This window comes from Solanum lycopersicum, chromosome 10, assembly GCF_036512215.1.
Source record: "Solanum lycopersicum chromosome 10, SLM_r2.1".
In the NCBI taxonomy this organism is placed as follows: Eukaryota; Viridiplantae; Streptophyta; class Magnoliopsida; order Solanales; family Solanaceae; genus Solanum; species Solanum lycopersicum.
The window spans coordinates 31,038,451-31,058,144 of NC_090809.1; the positions used below are offsets into that span (position 1 = coordinate 31,038,451).

The 19,694-nt window shown below is 32.8% G+C and overlaps 1 protein-coding gene across 2 annotated transcripts; it reads right to left on the bottom strand.

Moving 5' to 3' along the window:
* Window positions 1-1,810: 1,810 nt before the first annotated feature.
* LOC101254543 (serine/threonine-protein kinase 54) lies at window positions 1,811-12,107 on the bottom strand. Of its 2 annotated transcripts, none has more exons than XM_010329212.4 (7): window positions 11,970-12,107; window positions 11,378-11,653; window positions 4,110-4,231; window positions 3,740-3,945; window positions 3,491-3,590; window positions 3,011-3,145; window positions 1,811-2,258 (listed from the first exon to the last, which is right to left on the bottom strand). In XM_010329212.4, exons 1-7 carry the CDS (start codon window positions 12,070-12,072, stop codon window positions 2,052-2,054), a joined length of 1,149 nt encoding a protein of 382 aa, XP_010327514.1. In that variant the 5' UTR covers window positions 12,073-12,107; the 3' UTR covers window positions 1,811-2,051. The 2 variants fall into 2 exon arrangements, with proteins under 2 accessions (XP_010327514.1, XP_004248828.1); XM_004248780.5 differs by having other exon boundaries at window positions 11,378-11,708; window positions 11,970-12,094.
* Window positions 12,108-19,694: the final 7,587 nt, after the last annotated feature.

Here is a 19,694-nt window from a genome sequence, read left to right on the forward strand (position 1 = left end):
TTGACCGAGATCTTCTCTACAACTTTATAATTTGGAAAGTTTTCACCAAGTATTCTTATTTGGTTCACAAACTAATTCTGCTTGGAAGAGTATTCTTTCACACTATGAGTGTCTCATCTTCAAAAACTCAAACTCTCTCTTCAAAGCTAAGACTCTTAACAGATTTACTCTGCTGCTGTCGGGTTTTGGCCTTCCTTCTGCAGAATTTTCTAATCTCCGCTATCTCCAAGCTTGGAGCAGCTCAGGAAGGTTTTTGAAATAGCCATAGTCTATTTTACAACTGAAGAAGGGGATAACTAAAAAACCTGTATTTTTATGTCCTGTTAAATCAACTATAGCAGTTGACACGCTGCCATAGCAAAAATATTTCCGCTATGGCGGGATGCAATCAACCTAGATCAATTTCAAATTTCAAAATTTTTATCATGCTACCCCAATTTTAAATTGGTGGTATATTTCAGAATTCTCCGAACTTTCACATGAGTGCCTTTTAATAATAACCGAACATGTCGTTACATTATGGGTTAAGACTGAACCTGCTCTTGAAAAAGTGTCTTGAGTTCAAAAAGATTTTTCGTGAAATAATGAATTTAGAATAAAATAATGTATAATATGATAAAAGGGTATATGTGAACTACTTATCATATATTATTATAAGTGAGAAGCTCCAACCTTCAAAGTTGGATTCCCATTTTGCTCCTCCACTAAATCAAAATAAATTAATTTATTTTTAAATACTAATATTTAATTACATAATGGTATAATATGAAATCCAACAACTACTTTAATTTTTTAGTTATGACAATATAATTATAATTAATTAGGTTAAATTAAATTAGAGTAGAAAACAATATTGTATGAAACTCTTCGAATTTTCTGATTCTTTGAATTTTGAAATTAACATAAATTTATCTGTCATAAAACTATAATGCATGAAACTCTTCAAAGTTTGTGATTCTTTGAATTTAGAAACTAAAATAAATGTATCTATCATGGTTCAATGCCCTATTAAAAAAATTTGGTAGATGAAAGACAATCAAATATCACTATAAATACCAGTTAATTGCTTCCTAGGTCATCGCATTCTTTTTTTTCTGTCATCTACTATTCTCTTTGTTTCTTCCTAGATTATGATATAAATATGTGCCGTCAAGAAGCTAATCGGGGAGAAGAACAAATAGCTTCATTCTGAAATTAAAAGAGAAGCAAGAGAATTCTTACAGAAAAGTTCCACGGTTAAACTTAACAATATAGGATATGACTTATATATTTCTTTAGATCTTTTTATGTTAGATTATGATTTTAAGTTTTTCGTTTTTATTTTGGAGTTAAGGTATGGTTGTCCAAAATGGATTTGGTATGCAACCCATATTTTTCTGTAATTATATACTTGTATTAATATGGAAAAAAAATTCTTTGTTTTTGTGTTATTATGCTTTTTAAGTGTAATTTAATTGTTAAAACTTCTATTAATACGTGATGAATTTGATAATATTTGAATAATTTATGTAAAATTTGCTTTTGTTTAAGTAGAAGTAATTTTAATAGATACATAATAGTAGTGATGTTAAGGAAATAATAATGATTTTAATATATATATATATATATATATATATATATATATATATATATATATATATATATATATATATATATATTATTTTATATTATTTTAATTTTTTTTTGTGGAACTATCGTGCAAAACACGTGTCGATAACTAGTGCATAAAAAAGCATCAACAGTTAATTAATACAAAAAACAACACAACCAGAAACGTAGATTGTAGAATAGACAAGAACCATCACGACAATAGATCAAACTGGTAGTGCCACCCTGTTATTCATGAATCAACTATCAAAAGTTATTCTACACTAATTAAAAGATACATCTAGGCATATAGCAATTCACAGCCTTTTCTTCCAAGAGCAACTCTCATTTGTTGGACAAGTCAATAATCCAAAAGCACAAGTTCAACAAGTATTGCTTGCCTTCTAATTGATTGTACAATATTAGTGATTTAGACAAAGGGAACAAATATAAAGTACAGAAAATCATGGACCCCTGATTGGACGAAAGCAGATACAGCTACCAGCTACATCTTCGGGTATCATCCCTCCTCCTTTGCTCGTATCAATTGCTTCTAATAATCTTACTACCTCATCCATTTCAGGTCGCTTTTCTGGATGTCCATCCCAACATTTCTTCATCACATTGGATAGAGAACTTGGACAACATCGGGGAATTTCCGGTCGCAAATTCTGCGAGAATTAGCTTTTTAATAAAGTAAATCATTTAGGTGAAAGCAGGCCCATATGTGTCTTTTGGACCAAACGTAATGAAAGGTGGCAATATAAATGATCAGCATACTAGCAGCAAGGTGAAAATGATCACTATAACAGCGCAACCTCGAGAAATAAAACAAAGTATTCTTCTAGTTTTAAACGGTTGAATACTTGAAAGAATAGTGTCAAAGAAATTGTGTAGTTAAACCAGCATGACATGGTCCTGATGGCTAATAATAGCATAAAGAAGCAACCATTCCTTAGAAAAAAGTTTTGCCAAATTAAGTTACACGTGGGACCATCCATCCAAGACTGATTGCATTGGAAGAAATACAAGTTTAGGGACATGAGTTTTCTACTTGGATATTCAGATTACTTAAACACTGTCTAGTTCCAAAAAAGAGACAATATATCAGTAACCACACAGTTTTATAACTGTGACTTGCTAAGTTTGATAGGAAATTTGAGAAGCTATATTCTTGAATTCTTCAGATTTGACAAGGAAAGTTCTATCCTTGGTTTCACTCGATATCTGAATGATACAAAAAACAAGGACCTATATAGGACCTCGTTTTATTTAATATAAAAGTATTTGAAAGACTATTGGAGTCACACACATAGACATTTGAACCGTCATCAAAGATCGCTTCAGACAACAACACAACTCGACAGATGCAAAAAAGAACAAAAATATACTGGGAAAATGATGGTGTGAACAAGAGGCATACCTGTCTGACAACAGCAGAAGAAACTTCAGCAAAGCTAAGATCTGGATAAGGAAGATCACAGCAATAAATCTCCCATAAGCAAATACCAAAGCTGTATACATCACATTTTCTGTTATAGGGCTTTCCATCAAGTACCTAAACGCTGTACCCAGTTAGTATCTATAAGTAGTACATCAGAATAATTGGATTTTCTGTGGATAGAAAAGATTACTTCTAAAGAAAAGTAAAAGGATTCAAAATATCAGACACGTACTACATGTAAAAGAGAGGGTAAACCAATGTTGCTCGGACTCTTAAAAAATATCGATAGGTATGTGTTGGATCCTCCAAAATTAGAATCTTTTGAAGGATCCTACACGGGTGCGGCAACATTTTTGGAAAGTCCGAGCAACTTAGGGGTGAACGAATGATAATATGATACAAGTATCATGTCAGACATTCATAGCAAATCCTACATGTCTTGCAAAGGAATATGTATACCTCTGGAGCCATATATCCAAGAGTTCCAGTTTCACCAGTCATGTCCTGAGGATTTTGTGCCTCAACACGAGCAACCCCAAAATCAGCAATTTTTAGAGTTCTATCCGTATCCAACAACATATTTTCAGCTTTCACATCACGATGTACAATCTTTTCAGAATGCAAATAGCTCAATGTACAAATTCAAGAGGAAAACAAACATAATCCAGTGTAATGACCAACTGAATAATGTTGTACAAAGACACTTACCCCCTAGACAGATCCAAAGCAAGTTGAATGAGAATCTTAAAGGGAAGTTTCTTTTTCCTGTGTTTGAACAAATATTTTTTCAATGTTCCTCCATAGAGGAATTCGACAAGTACACAACAAGCCCGACAAGAAAGTGTGGTGTAACCCTCAGAAGGATTTTTTGAAGGAATCTTAAGATTTGAGGTTCCCATAGAAGCACCGACAAACTGAAAATGAAAATGATATCAAATAAAATTTGGAAGCATGGGTAGCTTAATGAGATAAACATCATACCAAATATAAAATGGTGCGCATGTGTTAATCTAAAATTGTTAACAGTAGATTGATGATTAAATGTTGAAAAGCACACAATAGAGAAGAAAATATGTACTTTTGTAACATTTGGATGGTCAAGTTTTTGCCAAACAGTAACCTCCTGCTGAAATGATGCCCGCAGAGCAGCAGTTTCGGCAGCAGTCATCATGCCATCCTCTCCCCAATCCAACAGCTTCACTGCACAAATAATATTAAATAAGTAGGTCTTACGACTGTGTTGTGAAAATTCCCTGAAAGATGTTGGAGAATTTGCTCAAGTATCTGCATTAACGGGACTGATCCTTTTTCATAAAAATTAACACACTCAAAATAAGTAGATCCAAGTTAGTCCAATCACTGAACTCCTTTAGAGTAAACTTCTCTCAAATGGCAAACTCATCGCAGTGTATTTCACTATATTTGTTAAGTGAAACTATTGATCTATCCATCTTCAACTTAAAAGTTCATCTCAAAAATGTTTTTTAACTTTTGGTTTCTATGATTTCTGCACTGTTTTCTTCTTCTTTGAACTTTGATTTTCTGCATTTAAGCAGGGGTGGCAACCCTGAGGGTAGCTCAGCTGGTAAAGGCCTGAGGACAAAGTCCTTTAGGTCGCCAGTTCGAGCCCCAGCAGGGCCACTAGAGGCATTACAAACCGGCCGCGTCTCCAGGGCCCCGTGGAACTAGCCGTGGTGCACCCCTCTTGAAACAGCGGGACCCGGTGGGTACAGCTAGTCGGGTTCACAAAGCGATACCCGGAAACCACGGCAAAAAAAAAAGTAAGGGTGGCAAAATCAAACCCAACCCGTTCAACCCACCGATTCATTAGTTCAACCCATTTCAAGCCATTAAAAATTGGGTTGATATGTAACCCGGATTGGCTCATGAAAAATCTTGTCAAAATATTTTTACTTTGTTTTTCAATTTGATATGTTGTGTATAGCCATAATAAATAAAAAAATAATTTTATTAGGTACTAAAATAGTTTAAAAGAACAAAGAAAATAATTAAGTTTAGTAAAAGTTGGGTTGATCTTAACCCATAATGCAACCTGTTAGTGAAAAAACTTACAAGATAATAAAATTGCAAGATTACAATTAAAAATAAAATGAAGAAATTAATCTCTTCAGGCTGAGGCGCGGATATCTTGCTCTCTTTAAGGAGATTCAAGCCCACTGCAGCAAATGTTTTCACCGGTCCAGCAGTAGTCCTCTTTGACTTGTCCCCTCCAGGATACAACAGCCTTCACAAAGTATAACTCAACAACTCTGGACAAGAGTTGAGTCCAAAGCTCCACAAAAGAAATACCTCCCTTCAACTAATAAGAACTCTCTTTTAGACTAACTCTTTCACTCTTTGTTTTCTTTTATGAATTGTGTGTTCCAAACCAAATGAAGACCACCACTATTTATACTACAAGAAGTCTTCCTAACAATAAATAGGAAGATAATGAAGATAGTAAATAGTGAAGATAATAGCCTTAGGAGTTTCATAGGTTACAATAGGAGTTACATAGGTTACATATGTTACAATAGGGTTGCATATGTTACATATGTTACAATAGGAGTTACATATGTTACATAGGTTACAAAGAGTAATGGAGGTATTAAGAATGAAATAAAGTGATGGACAACCAATGCTAATGGATGATGTAGAAGTCATCCATTCCAATGTTCATTCTTATAACTCCAAAATAAAGCAATTTAATATGTTAAATATTAATATTAAAATGTTAATAACCTAACAATCCCCCACTCATTTTAATATTTAGATAAGAGAGTATATCAGTTGAAGGAAGACTACTATGCATAATGAAGGTGTGCTCTGCATTGAACCTCCACTTAGTGAAACAGTAACTTTTACTCCAGAGTCGTAGTGGTCTCAGACTTGAACTATGACTGCTTAAGGGAAATAAAATATCACTGGTCACACATAATAATCAAGGTGTTGACATGAGCTTTAACAGCCAGCACGTTATGGCCATGTGCTATCCCGGTTTCATGAGTGCATTTGAGAATAAGCCTCATTCTCATAGGAATCGACCTACTTCCACACATCACATAGGTGAAATCTGTCGAGAGTGCTCCTGTACGATTAACACTCCACTCATACGGGCTACAGATATTCATTAAGAGTTTTTATCAACTCAACCTTCACAAACTACAGGAAACAATGCACTCACATCATAGGGAGGGAAAAAATAGTGCATTTTTCACAACAAGTCATCATATGATTAGTTTTTCCCTTTGAACCTGGTTATAGGATCTCTATTCTCCAGGTTGGGTTTCCTCATATATGACTCAAGGATTTGTAGGCTTCAATCCCATCCCCCTAGATGTGCTCTAGACCTTTTCTCTAGTTAAGGCCTTCGTAAGAGGATCTGCAAAATTATCACAAGATTTGACATAATCAACATTAATGGTACCATTTATCAAATACGATCTTACATTACTGTGTTTCCTCCTTATAGGTCTGGATTTATCGTTGTAATAACGGTTTTGAACTCTACCAATTGCAGCGGTGCTATCACAATGAATTAAAATAGGAGGAATTGGCTTTTCAAAATAAGGAATTTGAAACAATAAATCTCTTAACCAATTTGCTTCCTCACTAGCTGAAGCTAAAGCAATTAGTTCAGCCTCCATGGTAGAGTTAGCAATTATAGTTTGCTTTTTTGATCTCCAACAAACAGCACCACCACCTAAAGTAAAGACATAACCAGTGGTAGAACAGGAATCACCTGACAAAGTGTTCCAATCCGCATCACAAAAGCCTTCAAGTACAGCAGGATATTTTTTATAGAACAAACCACAATTTTTCGTTCCAATTAAATATCTCATAACTCTTGTTATAGCATGTCAATGTTCATCACCTGGCTTGCTTGTAAACCTGCCAAGTACTCCTACTGCATATGCAATATCAGGTCTAGTGCAATCAGTCACATATCTCAAACTTCCGATTATACTAGCATATTCCTTTTGATTTATTATATCATTTTCACTTTCAACAGGAAATAAGTGAACACTTGAATCAAAAGGAGTAGCAACATGCTTGCAATCATGAAAGTTATATTTTTTTAAAATTTTCTCAACATAATGTGACTGGTCAAGGAAAATCCCCTCACATGTTCTTGTTATTTTTATTCCAAGAATAAAATTTGCCTCACCAAGATCTTTCATATCAAAATGGTTTCTAAGAACATTTTTAGCTTGATCAATAACATTCATGTTAGAGCCAAAGATCAACAAATCATCAACATATAGGCAAATGATCACATGTGAATTATTCCAAGACTTGTGATATATGCACTTATCACACTCATTTGTCTTAAAACCATTTTCAATCATACAGGAATCAAACTTTTCATGTCATTGCTTTGGTGCCTGTTTTAAGCCATATAGGGATTTAGTAAGTTTACATACTTTGCTTTCTTGGTCTGCTTCAACAAAACACTCGGATTGATCCATATAAATTTCTTCATTTAAGTCTCCATTTAGAAAAACAGTTTTTCCATCCATTTGATGAATTTGCAAATCAAAAATTGTAGCCATAGCAACTAAAAGTCTGATGGATGTAATTCTTGTTACCGGAGAAAAAGTACCAAAAATTATAGGCCTTCTAGTTGTTTAAAATCTTTTGCAACTAGCCTAGCCTTGTATTTATCAATAGAACCATCCGGTTTCAACTTTTTCCTTAAGACCCATTTGCAACCAATTGTTTTACAACCCGGTGGTAAATCAACTAACTTCCAAGTTTTATTAAAAATTAGAGATTCCATTTCATCATTTACAGCCTCTTTCCAAAAAATAGAATCATGTGAAGATAATGTTTCTTTCAAAGTTAGAGGGTCATTTTCAACATTAAACACATAAAAATCAGGACCAAAATCTTTTTGTACTCTAGCTCTTTTACTTCTTCTTAACTCAAAATCAACAACATCTTTATTTTTTAAAGTTGAAGTAGAAGAACTAGGTAGTGACAAAATATTTTGTTCAATCCTTTGACCCCCACTATTTTTAGTATCAAAAGGAAATTTATTTTCATGAAAAATAGCATCACCAGATTCTATTACAATATTATCTTCAATATTAAAAAATCTATAGGCTGTACTATTTGAAGCATAACCAAGAAAAGCACAAGAAGTAACTTTCTTATCCAACTTTGTAATCTTGGGATCCATTAGCCTCACAAAGGCTAGACAACTTCAAACTCTTAGATATCCCAAACTTGGCTTGTAACCTTTCCACAATTCAAAAGGTGTCAATTTAGACTTTTTATGAGACACACGATTCAACACATAACAAGCAGTTAAGATAGCTTCACCCAAAAATTTAAAGGTGCATGTGATTCAATAAGCATGGCGTTAGTCAATTCAACCAAAGTTCTATTTTTCCTTTCTGCTACTCCATTAGACGAAGGAGAGTAAGAAGGAGTAGTTTCATGAATTATTCCCAATGATCTAACAAAAGAATTAAACTCATTTGATTCATATTCACGGCCTCTATCACTTCTAATTCTTTTTATTTTTCTTCCAAACTGATTTTCAACCTCATTGAGATAAGTTTTGAAATTTTCAAAAGCATCATTTTTATTTTTCATCAAGTAAACATATGTAAACTTAGAAAAATCATCAATGAAAGTGATAAAATATCTATTACCTCCACGAGTTAGAATTCCACCAAGTTCACAAATATCAGTATAATTCTAACAAATCAATTTTTCTTTCAACTTGAAAATGAGGCCTTTTAGTGATCTTGGCTTTACTACAAGCCTCACACTTTTCAAAATTCTTTTTAACCATTGGGATTAATCCTAAACTACTCATGATTCCAACATAACGATCATTAATATGACACAAACGAGCATGCCAAAAATTAGTAGAAGAAAGCATATAAACAGAAGTAGAAGTTTTATTCATTTCAACATTTAACTTAAACATCCCATCACATGCATACCCCTTCCCCACAAAAATACCTTTCTTTACTATTACATATTGATCAGATTCAATAATCTGTTTAAAGCCTGCTTTATTAAGAAGAAAACTAGACATCAAATTTTTTCTCATAGAAGGAGTATAAAGCACATCTTTCAATGTTAATATCCTTCCAGAAGTAAAACACAATTCAACATCTCCCTTTCCAAGCACTTGAGTAGTGTGAGCATCACCAAGCATGATAGTTTTGGGCTCCTCAAAATGAGTATATTTTTTAAACCAGTCTTTGTCATAACAGACATGACGGTTTGCATCAAAATCAGCCCACCATCCATCAACATTCTCAACCATGTTTATGTCGGTAATCACCGCCACAAAAGGTTCTTCGGTAACGTTTGCCTGAGGGTTAGGACCACGTTTCCGAAATCTGCAAAATCAAGCAATATGCCCACTTTTGCCACAAACATAGCATGGTCCCTTTTCTTGAACTTGTTGATTTTGTGCTTGGTGATTTTCACCATTATTTTTCTTGGAAGGTCTACCATTATTTTTCTTGAATTTTTTCTTCTTAGGCTTTAAAGAAGTATTTTTGTGAGTTTCAGGAGTAGCATTATTCGAAGTAATTAAATTTACCTTCGATGTGATGTTGTTCTCTTCTGTTTGTAAAAGTGCATCTTGGCCTCTTGCTTCTTCTTCCATGCGGATTTTCATTATCAAGCTTTCAAGAGAGGTTTCTTTTGCTTGTGGCGCATAGTTTTTTGAAATTCCTTCCAAGAAGGTGGAAGTTTATCCACTATGCCACAAACGATAAGGTTATCTCCAATTTTAACCTCTTCAGACTTAAGCTCTCCAACAATCATGATGAAGTCTTGAGCTTGATCTACCACTGATTTGTTGTCCACCATTTGGAAACGAAAAAATCTACTAGCTGCATATTTTTTCGCTCCAGCCTCTTCGGTATCATACTTACTCTGCAATGCCTTCCAAATTTTCTTTGCACTAGAGTAAGTTCTATCATAATAATCATAAAAATTATCAGATAGACAATTAAGAAGATAATACCAACACTTATAGGAATCACCATCGTACTTTTCCACTTTCTCTAGATGAGAAATAGTTTCATCATCATTCATAGTGGTGATGTCTTCTTTATTTGGATTCTTCTCCGTTAATACATAAGAAACATTGAGAAGACTTAAGTAGAAAAGTACTTTACCCTTCCATCTCTTGAAATGGTTACCATTGAACCGAAATGGCTTGTTAAGATCTCCCATCTTGATATCCGCGGTTTTTTCAATTGTAGCCATCTTTGAATATCCTTAAAATTGTTAGTGAAAAAACTTACAAGATAATAAAATTGCAAGATTACAATTAAAAATAAAATGAAGAAATTAATCTCTTCAAACTGAGGCGCGGATATCTTGCTCTCTTTAAGGAGATTCAAGCCCACTGCAGCAAATGTTTTCACCGGTCCAGCAGTAGTCCTCTTTGACTTGTCCCCTCCAGAATACAACAGCCTTCACAAAGTATAACTCAACAACTCTGGACAAGAGTTGAGTCCAAAGCTCCACAAAAGAAATACCTCCCTTCAACTAATAAGAACTCTCTTTTAGACTAACTCTTTCACTCTTTGTTTTCTTTTATGAATTGTGTGTTCCAAACCAAATGAAGACCACCACTATTTATACTACAAGAAGTCTTCCTAACAATAAATAGGAAGATAATGAAGGTAGTAAATAGTGAAGATAATAGCCTTAGGAGTTTCATAGGTTACATAGGTTACAATAGGAGTTACATAGGTTACATATGTTACAATAGGGTTACATATGTTACATAGGTTACAAAGAGTAATGGAGGTATTAAGAATGAAATAAAGTGATGGACAACCAATGCTAATGGATGATATAGAAGTCATCCATTCCAATGTTCATTCTTATAACTCCAAAATAAAGCAATTTAATATGTTAAATATTAATATTAAAATGTTAATAACCTAACGCAACCCATTACCTAATCCATATTGACCCAACCCGTTTTGACCCAACCAAATTTGGGTTGGGTCTTGACCAAACCCATTATGACCCGTCTAAATTTGACCCAAGCCGCCCAATAGCTAAGCCTACATTTAAGCTGAGGATATTTTGGATGCAGCCTTTTTACATCCACAAGGTAGTAATTAGGTCTACCTACTCTGTACCATCCCCACACCCCACTTGCGGGACCTCACTGGGTAAGTTGTTGTTGGTATCTAAGTTAACTCATCAATAAGAAGGTCATGATGATTTTAAAAAATAGATGTTTTTCACCCTAATTGTACAACTTGTGACTATAAACATGTAAAAAAATGGATTGCAGTTTCTCAACAATAATATTGCAATTGTCAACCATGAAACAATGTATTTGCGGGTTACCTGCAACATCTTGATTGTCATAGGTACCACGGTGAACAGTACCATATGTTCCCTGAGCTACAAGGTACCTTATTTCCAACTTTGAAGGATCAATCTCCCACCCTTCCCTGGGCCTTTGGTTTTGATTCTCCACATTGCTTGACCAAACCCTACTCAAGTGCTTCTCCAATTGAACATCCAAACTTTTCAAATCAATTTTGTCTGCCCGGAAAATCATGTCATTCCTTTCATCAACATTTGCTAGCCCTTTCAATTTCGACATCTCTCCATCCACCACTTAATAAATGAGTACACAATTATTGCTAGTGTCTCAAATAGAACAAAAAGGTATCTGGAAAAAGAAAAAAAAGAGTAATACGCCAAAAGATATGCTTGAAAGGGTCAAAGATGAGTGACACAATATTTTTAATAGAAAATTCCAACAAAACAAACTCCAATTCTAAATCAAATTCCTTTCATATTAGACCTGAATCATTGTCAAAGGAAGAATCAGAGAACAATTCAAAGCAAATATCTATGAACAGCCATCCCTTTTTAAAAAAAAAATATGACAGGAAAGATAGTAAGAGAAGAAAAAGAAGAAGAAGGATACCCAGAAGTAGAGATTGAATTAGCCTTGAGCACAAAGACTGATTTTTTTCGGTAACAAGAGAAAAGGCGCGGTGTTTGCCTTCAAATGTGAATTTATCCCTCATTTCCTCAGTTTTACTACATTCATCCTACATTTATTTAAATTTTTTTATATCAATATTTTAAAAGTAATTACAATATATACGTTACCTGAAATTTCTTTAATTCTTCTTTTATGAGACAAATTAAACATAAAATTTGTAAATTCAATCTATATTTATTTTGAAAATTTAAATAGTTAAGAGTCAAATTAAAAATTAATTCTCTCTTTATTGCTATTTGTATATCCTTTTTACTAAAAATAGATAGTTCTTGATATTTGTTATTTCACAAAATAACAATTATTTCTATTATACCCATTGAAAGTTTTTAGTCTTAAAAAATATATATTTGTTCAACGTAGAAAAACTAAGTAATTTGTTCATGTTTATTAATTAAATTAGTTAATCAAAATAAATTAACACACATTCATTTATTAAAAACTTAATTTCAAAAGTTATCTAATTATTTAAAGAACTTTAAACTTAAAATAATGACATATAAATTGAAAATAAGAAACTAAAACATCTCTATCATTTTTATTTAATACTGAAAATAATAAAAGAGTTTGAAAACAGCAATACAATAATAAAAAGTCAGCAAATATTGCACTAATAAGTTTCATATAAAAAACCCATATATATTTGAATAACCAATTTAATTTTTTGGCTTATGTGATGTCACTGTATTAAAAGTATTTTAAACTTTCTAAAGAATGTTACAAATTTCAACGAGTTTGAGTCTTCTCCACTATAAAAGTTTTGGCTACCAAAAGTTATAATACCTCATCATACATCTTAATAGACCAAATGAAAATATTAAAATATAATTTACTTCCTAAAATACTCAATTATTAAAAAATAAAAGTATGGATTATTCATTCATCATATTTAGCTGAATCTTATTCTAAGAACCTCACAAATTCAATTACCAACAATTCAAATTCGTGGCAAAGTGATTGAAATGATTTCATGAAAAAAAAAGATATGCATAAATTTAATATAAAAAGAGAGGGGAGGGGGGGGGGGGGGGGGTCACTATATGAAAAGTTTTCTGTTTTCTTCATCTATAAAGATCATGAAATACATTCTAATTTTGTCAGCTTACATATATTTTACTTAGTAAAACTAATTCAAAATTTTATACAAATTAACAAATAAAATACCCTCTGTTACTAGTTGCATGTAGTAGAGTAATATTATTCGCAACAAATTTTTGAAGTGCTAAAAATTAACTGAAAATAAAATATATTTTTTTAGAAAAAAGTAATTTTATTGATGAATCTTATTGAGTCTTTCTTTATTCATCTCTAGATGATTCGAGGGTCTTTAGTCGCATGTTTTTCGAATTGCAGGATGATCAGAATCTCCTAAAAATGTCAGACAACACTTCATTGTTTTGAGTAGATCTCCAGCAGAACTTTGTTGATCAATCCTTGTATAGTCAACACTGATGTTTTCTTCAATGCTTGAAGAATTTCCTCAGAAAATTATGTAACCCTCTTATATATAGTTGTAGGATGAAGGCAATCCAGGTGTAAATAAACTTTTTTGTCTTCCTCTAACTGATTCATGTAAGTCATCATTATTCCGACTAGATTTCCACACATAACTTTGTTGATCAATCCTTTGAAGAACGATAGAGTGAACATCGATGTTTTCTCCTATACTTGCAGAATTTCCTCATAAAATTATGCTACCCTCCTATAGTTGTAGGAGGTAGGAAGTCCAAGTGTAAATAAACTTGGTCTTTCTCTAACTGGTTCATGTAAGTCATCATTGTCGATGAATCCTTTGAAGAACGATATTGTCCACACCGATGTTTTCTCCGATGCTTGTAGAATTCCCTCAGAAAATTATGCAACCTTCCTATATATAGTTGGAGGAAAGCAAGTCTTCAAATAAACTTGTTTGTCTTCCTCTAACTTGTTCATGTAAATCATGAAGCTTAACATAAACTTCAGTAGTTGTGATTGGCTAAAACCTATAATTTTAGACACTTAAACAAATTCTGACTGATTCTTCAATTTGTCATATTATTTGAACACATGACCTCATTTTGTTGGTCTTGTATTTGACTAGAATATCAAGTTGACTATCTTAGCATGTGACATGAGTTTAGAATTTAAGGTAAAATAGATCTTAAACTTGAATGTAATTAAATGAACTTGTTTATTTTTAAAAGAAAGATTCATAAATAGCTAAGAGATTAAACTTAATTTAGCCTCCTTAGCTATAATTTGCCTAATTATGCTCCTTATATATAATTTCATTTGCTATGTTAACTTTTGTTTGTATACTTAGTTGTATTTTTTATAAACTATACAACTTGAATTTATACGAATAACATATTAATGGTATGTAGTGGAAAGTAATGGCATACAATTATCTGTATCGTATACAATCTACTGATATAGATAAATAGTAATGATATATATTTGTCGAAATTATATGATTGAGTGGTATAAGGTGTTTGGATGATATTATACAAGAAAAAAAAGTAAACCAAAAAATACATTAAAAACATATAGAACCAAACACCATAGATGAAAGTTTGTATAAACACAAACATGTATATATCGATACACACATTTGATAACAATAAAATTATTAATACGTATACAAATACAAAAATGCATACAAATTAATATATACATATAGAGTTTATACAAATACCTAAGATTCTTCATATACACATATTTTTTAAATGGTAGAAATACGTTTAGGTGTTACCTGGAATTGAAATTCAAGATTAGAAGGAAGAAAGAGGGCATTCAAAATTCAAATTTGATATGATTGAGAGATTTTAGGAGAAAAAATAGTGAATGGAGAGAGGAGAGATAATTGTGATTTGTATAAAGGTATATGAATCAAGTGAGAATTTACTTTTATTTTTTGATGCAAATCAGTTTAGTGGGTCCCGAATTTAATAGAAAATTTCATTAAACTACAGTCGCGCTTCAATAATTATGTGAAATTATAGTTGTATTAAAAAATACACTAGTAACGTTTGTCATTTCGCGTGCTTTTTTCTATTTTTAAAGTCCAAAAAATTCATGTCTACGGATGTCTCCTACTTCAAGTCATGCCGAGGTGTAGACTTGTCAAATTTTGAAACTATGTCTTGGAGCCCTCGTGATGTGTCTAACAATCTTATTTTATTTTCGAGAAAATGATCAAAATTACCCCTCAACTTTCGTTTTTAAAATAGTTAACTTTATCCTTCAGTATATAATGTTGTCATTTATAACCCCGCCTTTCACAAACATACCACTCATACTCCTCAATTAGATGAAAACCCCAAAATAAATTAAAATTACTCAATCATGCTTAAATTAGCCAATTTTAATTCGATTTGACTCACCTAATCATTTAACCAAATTTTCTTCATCTTCATCATTTAACTTGTGTTACTTTCCATTCTCCTCTCTAAACTTCCATTGCTCCTCTCTCGCAATGGTCATAGAAGGCCAGTCACCACAGCACCACCCTCTTTGTACTCTCCCTCTTTCCCTATTTTTCTTCTTCTTTTGATCTGAAAATTATATGTTTTTTTATGCTTTACCCCCATCATTAGATTTTTTTTATTTATGAATGTCAATTAGTGATAAAATAATAATTGATATCAAATCAAAACACTATGAAAGTGTTTTACCGGAATTCAAAAGGAGTAGAAAACATAAATTCAACCTCTCTTGTTCAATAAGAAAATGGTATATTTCGTCATTGCCTTTGCCATTGATCGATTCTCCTACAATGATTTCCTAAATTGAAATAATAGGCTTTTCAATGGTGTCTCTTCTCTATTATCATCAAATTCATATAAAAAATGATTAAACAAAAAGAGAGTGCATACAAATTGATATAATGACTATCAGCAGCACACTACTCCTTGCTTAGTGGCCTAGAAAAGTATATTATGATTGTGTTTGGATCGATTATGATTACTTATTATTGTTGTAATATTTTTTCGTCTGATTGCCGCCAATTATCTTGTTCTAGTCTCAAGATACATTGATACTGCATGGTTCGTGAGCCTACAAATTGATCGTTTTACTGAACCTACGAATCGAGTAGATCGTGTTAACATGATTGGATAGATTCTAAATATTTGTACATATCTATGTTTATAACTCAAAATATTTGAGTAATGATGATATGCGATAGCATAGATTAATGTAGCATATTTTCAGAGAGAATATAATTAGGAATAACATATATTTAGGATAGACATAATAAATAAATGTGCATGCCCTTTAACGCGGATTCAAATCACATTTATGCCTTTCAACTTTGGATGTGTACAAATAGACACTTAAACTTGTATAAAGTTGAACAAATAGACACATATGTCATATATGTCATTTTTTGTCCTATGTGGTGTTCTACGTGTATTGTGTCATATAGGACTCATGTATTTATTAATTTAAAAGTTGGATAGTTAAAGTGTCTGTTTATGCATTATGAAAGTTGGAGGTCAAAGTTAAAATTTAAAACCAAATTTAGGGTCCAATATATGTATCATGCCTTTAGGATATATAGCAGATTTTTAGGCATGAAAATCAGAATTCTTTATATTTGATGGAAGAACTCTTATTTGAGAGAACTCATTCAGCAAAATTGACATGGTATCAGAACCAGATCCATCCCAATTTGTTGTTCACCTATGATAGGCCCCCATTTGGAATTGTTTGCGCTTCAGTTATAGTTTGGGCGTGCAGGGGAGTGTTAAGAAGTCTCACATCGGTGTGGTTGAGTTAATTACAAGTGTTATATCTTTACATGGTATCAGAGTTGTTCAAGATTATTTCTCTTGATTTCAGAGCTTATGCGCTGAATTTACTTATTATCATTTATGCTAAAGAAAACCTTGTGAATCTCTCTCCATTATTCAAGGAGTTCATGACCAAAGAAAGCGAGATCAATTTTTGAAAAAATTACAATCTGATTTTGAAAGTGTTTGCTCCAAGTTGATGAACTGTGATCCATCTCCCTCGTTAGATGTATGTTTAGGGAATTACTAAAGCAGTCACACGAAATGTTTTTCGTCAAGGAAATGTTGTCAGTGTCGCATTTGCATCTTGGGGGAAAGGAAAGGGAATGGATATGGCTAGAACTCAATGCTACAGTTGCAAAAATATGGTCATATTGCTAGCAATTGTGGCAAGAAGTTCTGTAATTATTGTAAACAACAAGGACACATTATCAAAAAATATCTTATACGTCCTCAAAATCATAGGGTAAATGCTTTTCAAGTTAAGATAAATGGTTCAACTAAAGATAACATGTCTTCAGTGGGACAAGTTCTTACTCCTGAAATGGTACAATAAATGATCTTGTCAGGTTTTTTAGCTCTGGGGATGAAAGGTAGTGAGATAATATCTAAATTATGGGTTGCTGATTCTGGCAATACTAATCATATAACCAACTTAACTAATATACTCAAAAACAATAGTGAGTATACTGATCCAACACAAATTCACGTTGCCAATGATAGTAATTTAGCCATTACCAAGGTTGGAGATATTAATGAAACTTTCAAGAACGTTTTTGTATCACCAAAGCTCTCCACTAGTATTATTTCAGTTGGTCAATTGGTAGATAACAATTGTGATGTGAATTTTTATTGTACTAGTTGCCTTGTGCAGGATCAGATGTCGGGGACAATAATCGCGAAGGATCCTAAAATTGAAAGATTATTTCCTATACACTTTTCTATTCCTCGTGTTATAGATTTTACTTCTACCACTACTAAGAATGAGGTTTAACATAAACGTCTAGGACATCCAAAATCTATTGTGTTTTCTCATTTGTCCAATTCGGATTTATTGGGAAATAAAAATCAATTATAATGACCCTCAAAATGAAATAGAACAAGCTAGAGATTATCACGAGTTTTATGAGTTAATAAGATTTTAAAATGATGAATAATATCTTTAGAATGACGTTTGAAGAGTTTGAAAGTCAAACGTCGAAGAACGACCAAGATGTTCGAAAACTAGCCTTGTGAGTGTGCTAGTGTGCTCTTGTATGTTTGCCTTGTTTTTAGGTGTTGTTTCGAGTCTAAAATCAGTAAAGATGATCCTAGAACCTAGAGGGACATGTTAAGGGTCAAAAAGTTTAGGTATGACTCCCCGAGGACCATCCTAAGGGTCTTGACCGGCACGAGGCTCACTGCCTTAAATTTTTCGTGAGGCAAAATTTGGAGCTGCCTCTGCGATGCGCAGCAACATATCAGATCTGGTCGCGTCATTTTTAAGTCAAATTAGACTTGGAAAAAGGGTCAAATTAGTGTAAGGGTATTTTGAGAACTTTGGAGATTATTTATGGACGGCTATTAAGTCAATTCCCCCATAAAATCAAAACCCTCAACTTCAAAACAAAAGCTCTGTAAAACCCTTTCTCCTAAAACCTCCATTGATAAAGCTTTGAAGCTCCAAAAAAGAAGGTCAAAATTCTTCAAGTTTCAACTCAAATTTTATGGGCTTTTTATCAACTAAGGTATGGTATTTCATACTTGATTCTTATCTCATTCAAGGAGTCAATCCAAAGTCTTTTCAAAAAGGGTTTCAAATCCTAAATTCTTGTATTTCGAATTCTAAGCATGGGTATTTGCATGAAAAGGTTTTAATAGATGTATTATGATGTTTTCAACGTAAAGTGATGGTTTTATGGTTAAAATTCAATGGATCCATGAACATGCAAATTCTCAACTTTTGACTTATGAAGTGGTTTTAATGTATATGATTAGATAAGGTTAGAGTTGTGTTTCCTTATGTTGTATTTTGAATATTTACTTCCATTTATGTCTTATTATGATGATTTATTGGAAAAATTGAGAAAATGTGGACAAGTCTTGGATCAAGGGTAAGTTGATCAATATTGTTTATTTCTTATTGAATTTATCTTGAGCGGTATGATCAACCTTTGGTGGTGGTGTTTACTTGAAGTATATTTATATATGTGTGTATTGTGATTATGGCCTTGAAGGTGTTGAATGAGTAGTAAAGGGATGTCATAATGTGTGTGCATGAGATGTCTTATGAAGTTGAGAATGTGTGTCTTCGAGATGCTATGTCTAAATGAAGTATAATGTGAATGTGAAGCATGATAGTGTGTGAAGTATGACGAATGTAGTATAATCATGTTTAGGAGTCAATGATATGAATATGGTGGTTATGTGAAGAGTGTTTTCACATATACTTACTCACATACTTTGAATGAATGAATGAAGTTAATGAATGAAAATGGGGCATTCTAGGGTAGACACCATTTGTGAGTAGAGATGAAGTGTCTAATACCAACCTTACTATTCCTAATAACTCTAGTGAATCAAAATGGGGGGGGGGGGAGGATCTTGGGGTGGACAATCTTCATGAGTTTAGATGAAGTGTTTAGTATCAACCTCACTATTCCCAAGAGCTTTCCAAAGAAAGGCTAGAGGTTGGATACTCTTCGTGAGTTGAGATGTAGTATTCAAAAGTAACCTCTAGAGGTTAGTACTCTTCGTGAGTTGAGATGTAGTACTTGGTATAATCTCTTAACCTATAGTTAATGAATGAAATGAATGTCTAGAACTCCGTAGGGACTTATGCTTTGCACCAGGAGGTTTGAAGAAGGGGTGGATACTCTTTGTAAGTAGAGATTTT

What these genes read in the sequence shown, in the direction of transcription:
- LOC101254543 (XM_010329212.4), bottom strand. Translation starts at nt 12,072, where the DNA reads ATGAGGGATAAATTCACATTTGAAGGCAAACACCGCGCCTTTTCTCTT. An exon ending in TGACAATCAAGATGTTGCAG is followed by an intron (nt 4,232 to 11,377) that starts GTAACCCGCAAA and finishes TTATTTGTGCAG; the next exon opens with TGAAGCTGTTGGATTGGGGA. An exon ending in TTGGATATATGGCTCCAGAG is followed by an intron (nt 3,146 to 3,490) that starts GTATACATATTC and finishes TACAGCGTTTAG; the next exon opens with GTACTTGATGGAAAGCCCTA.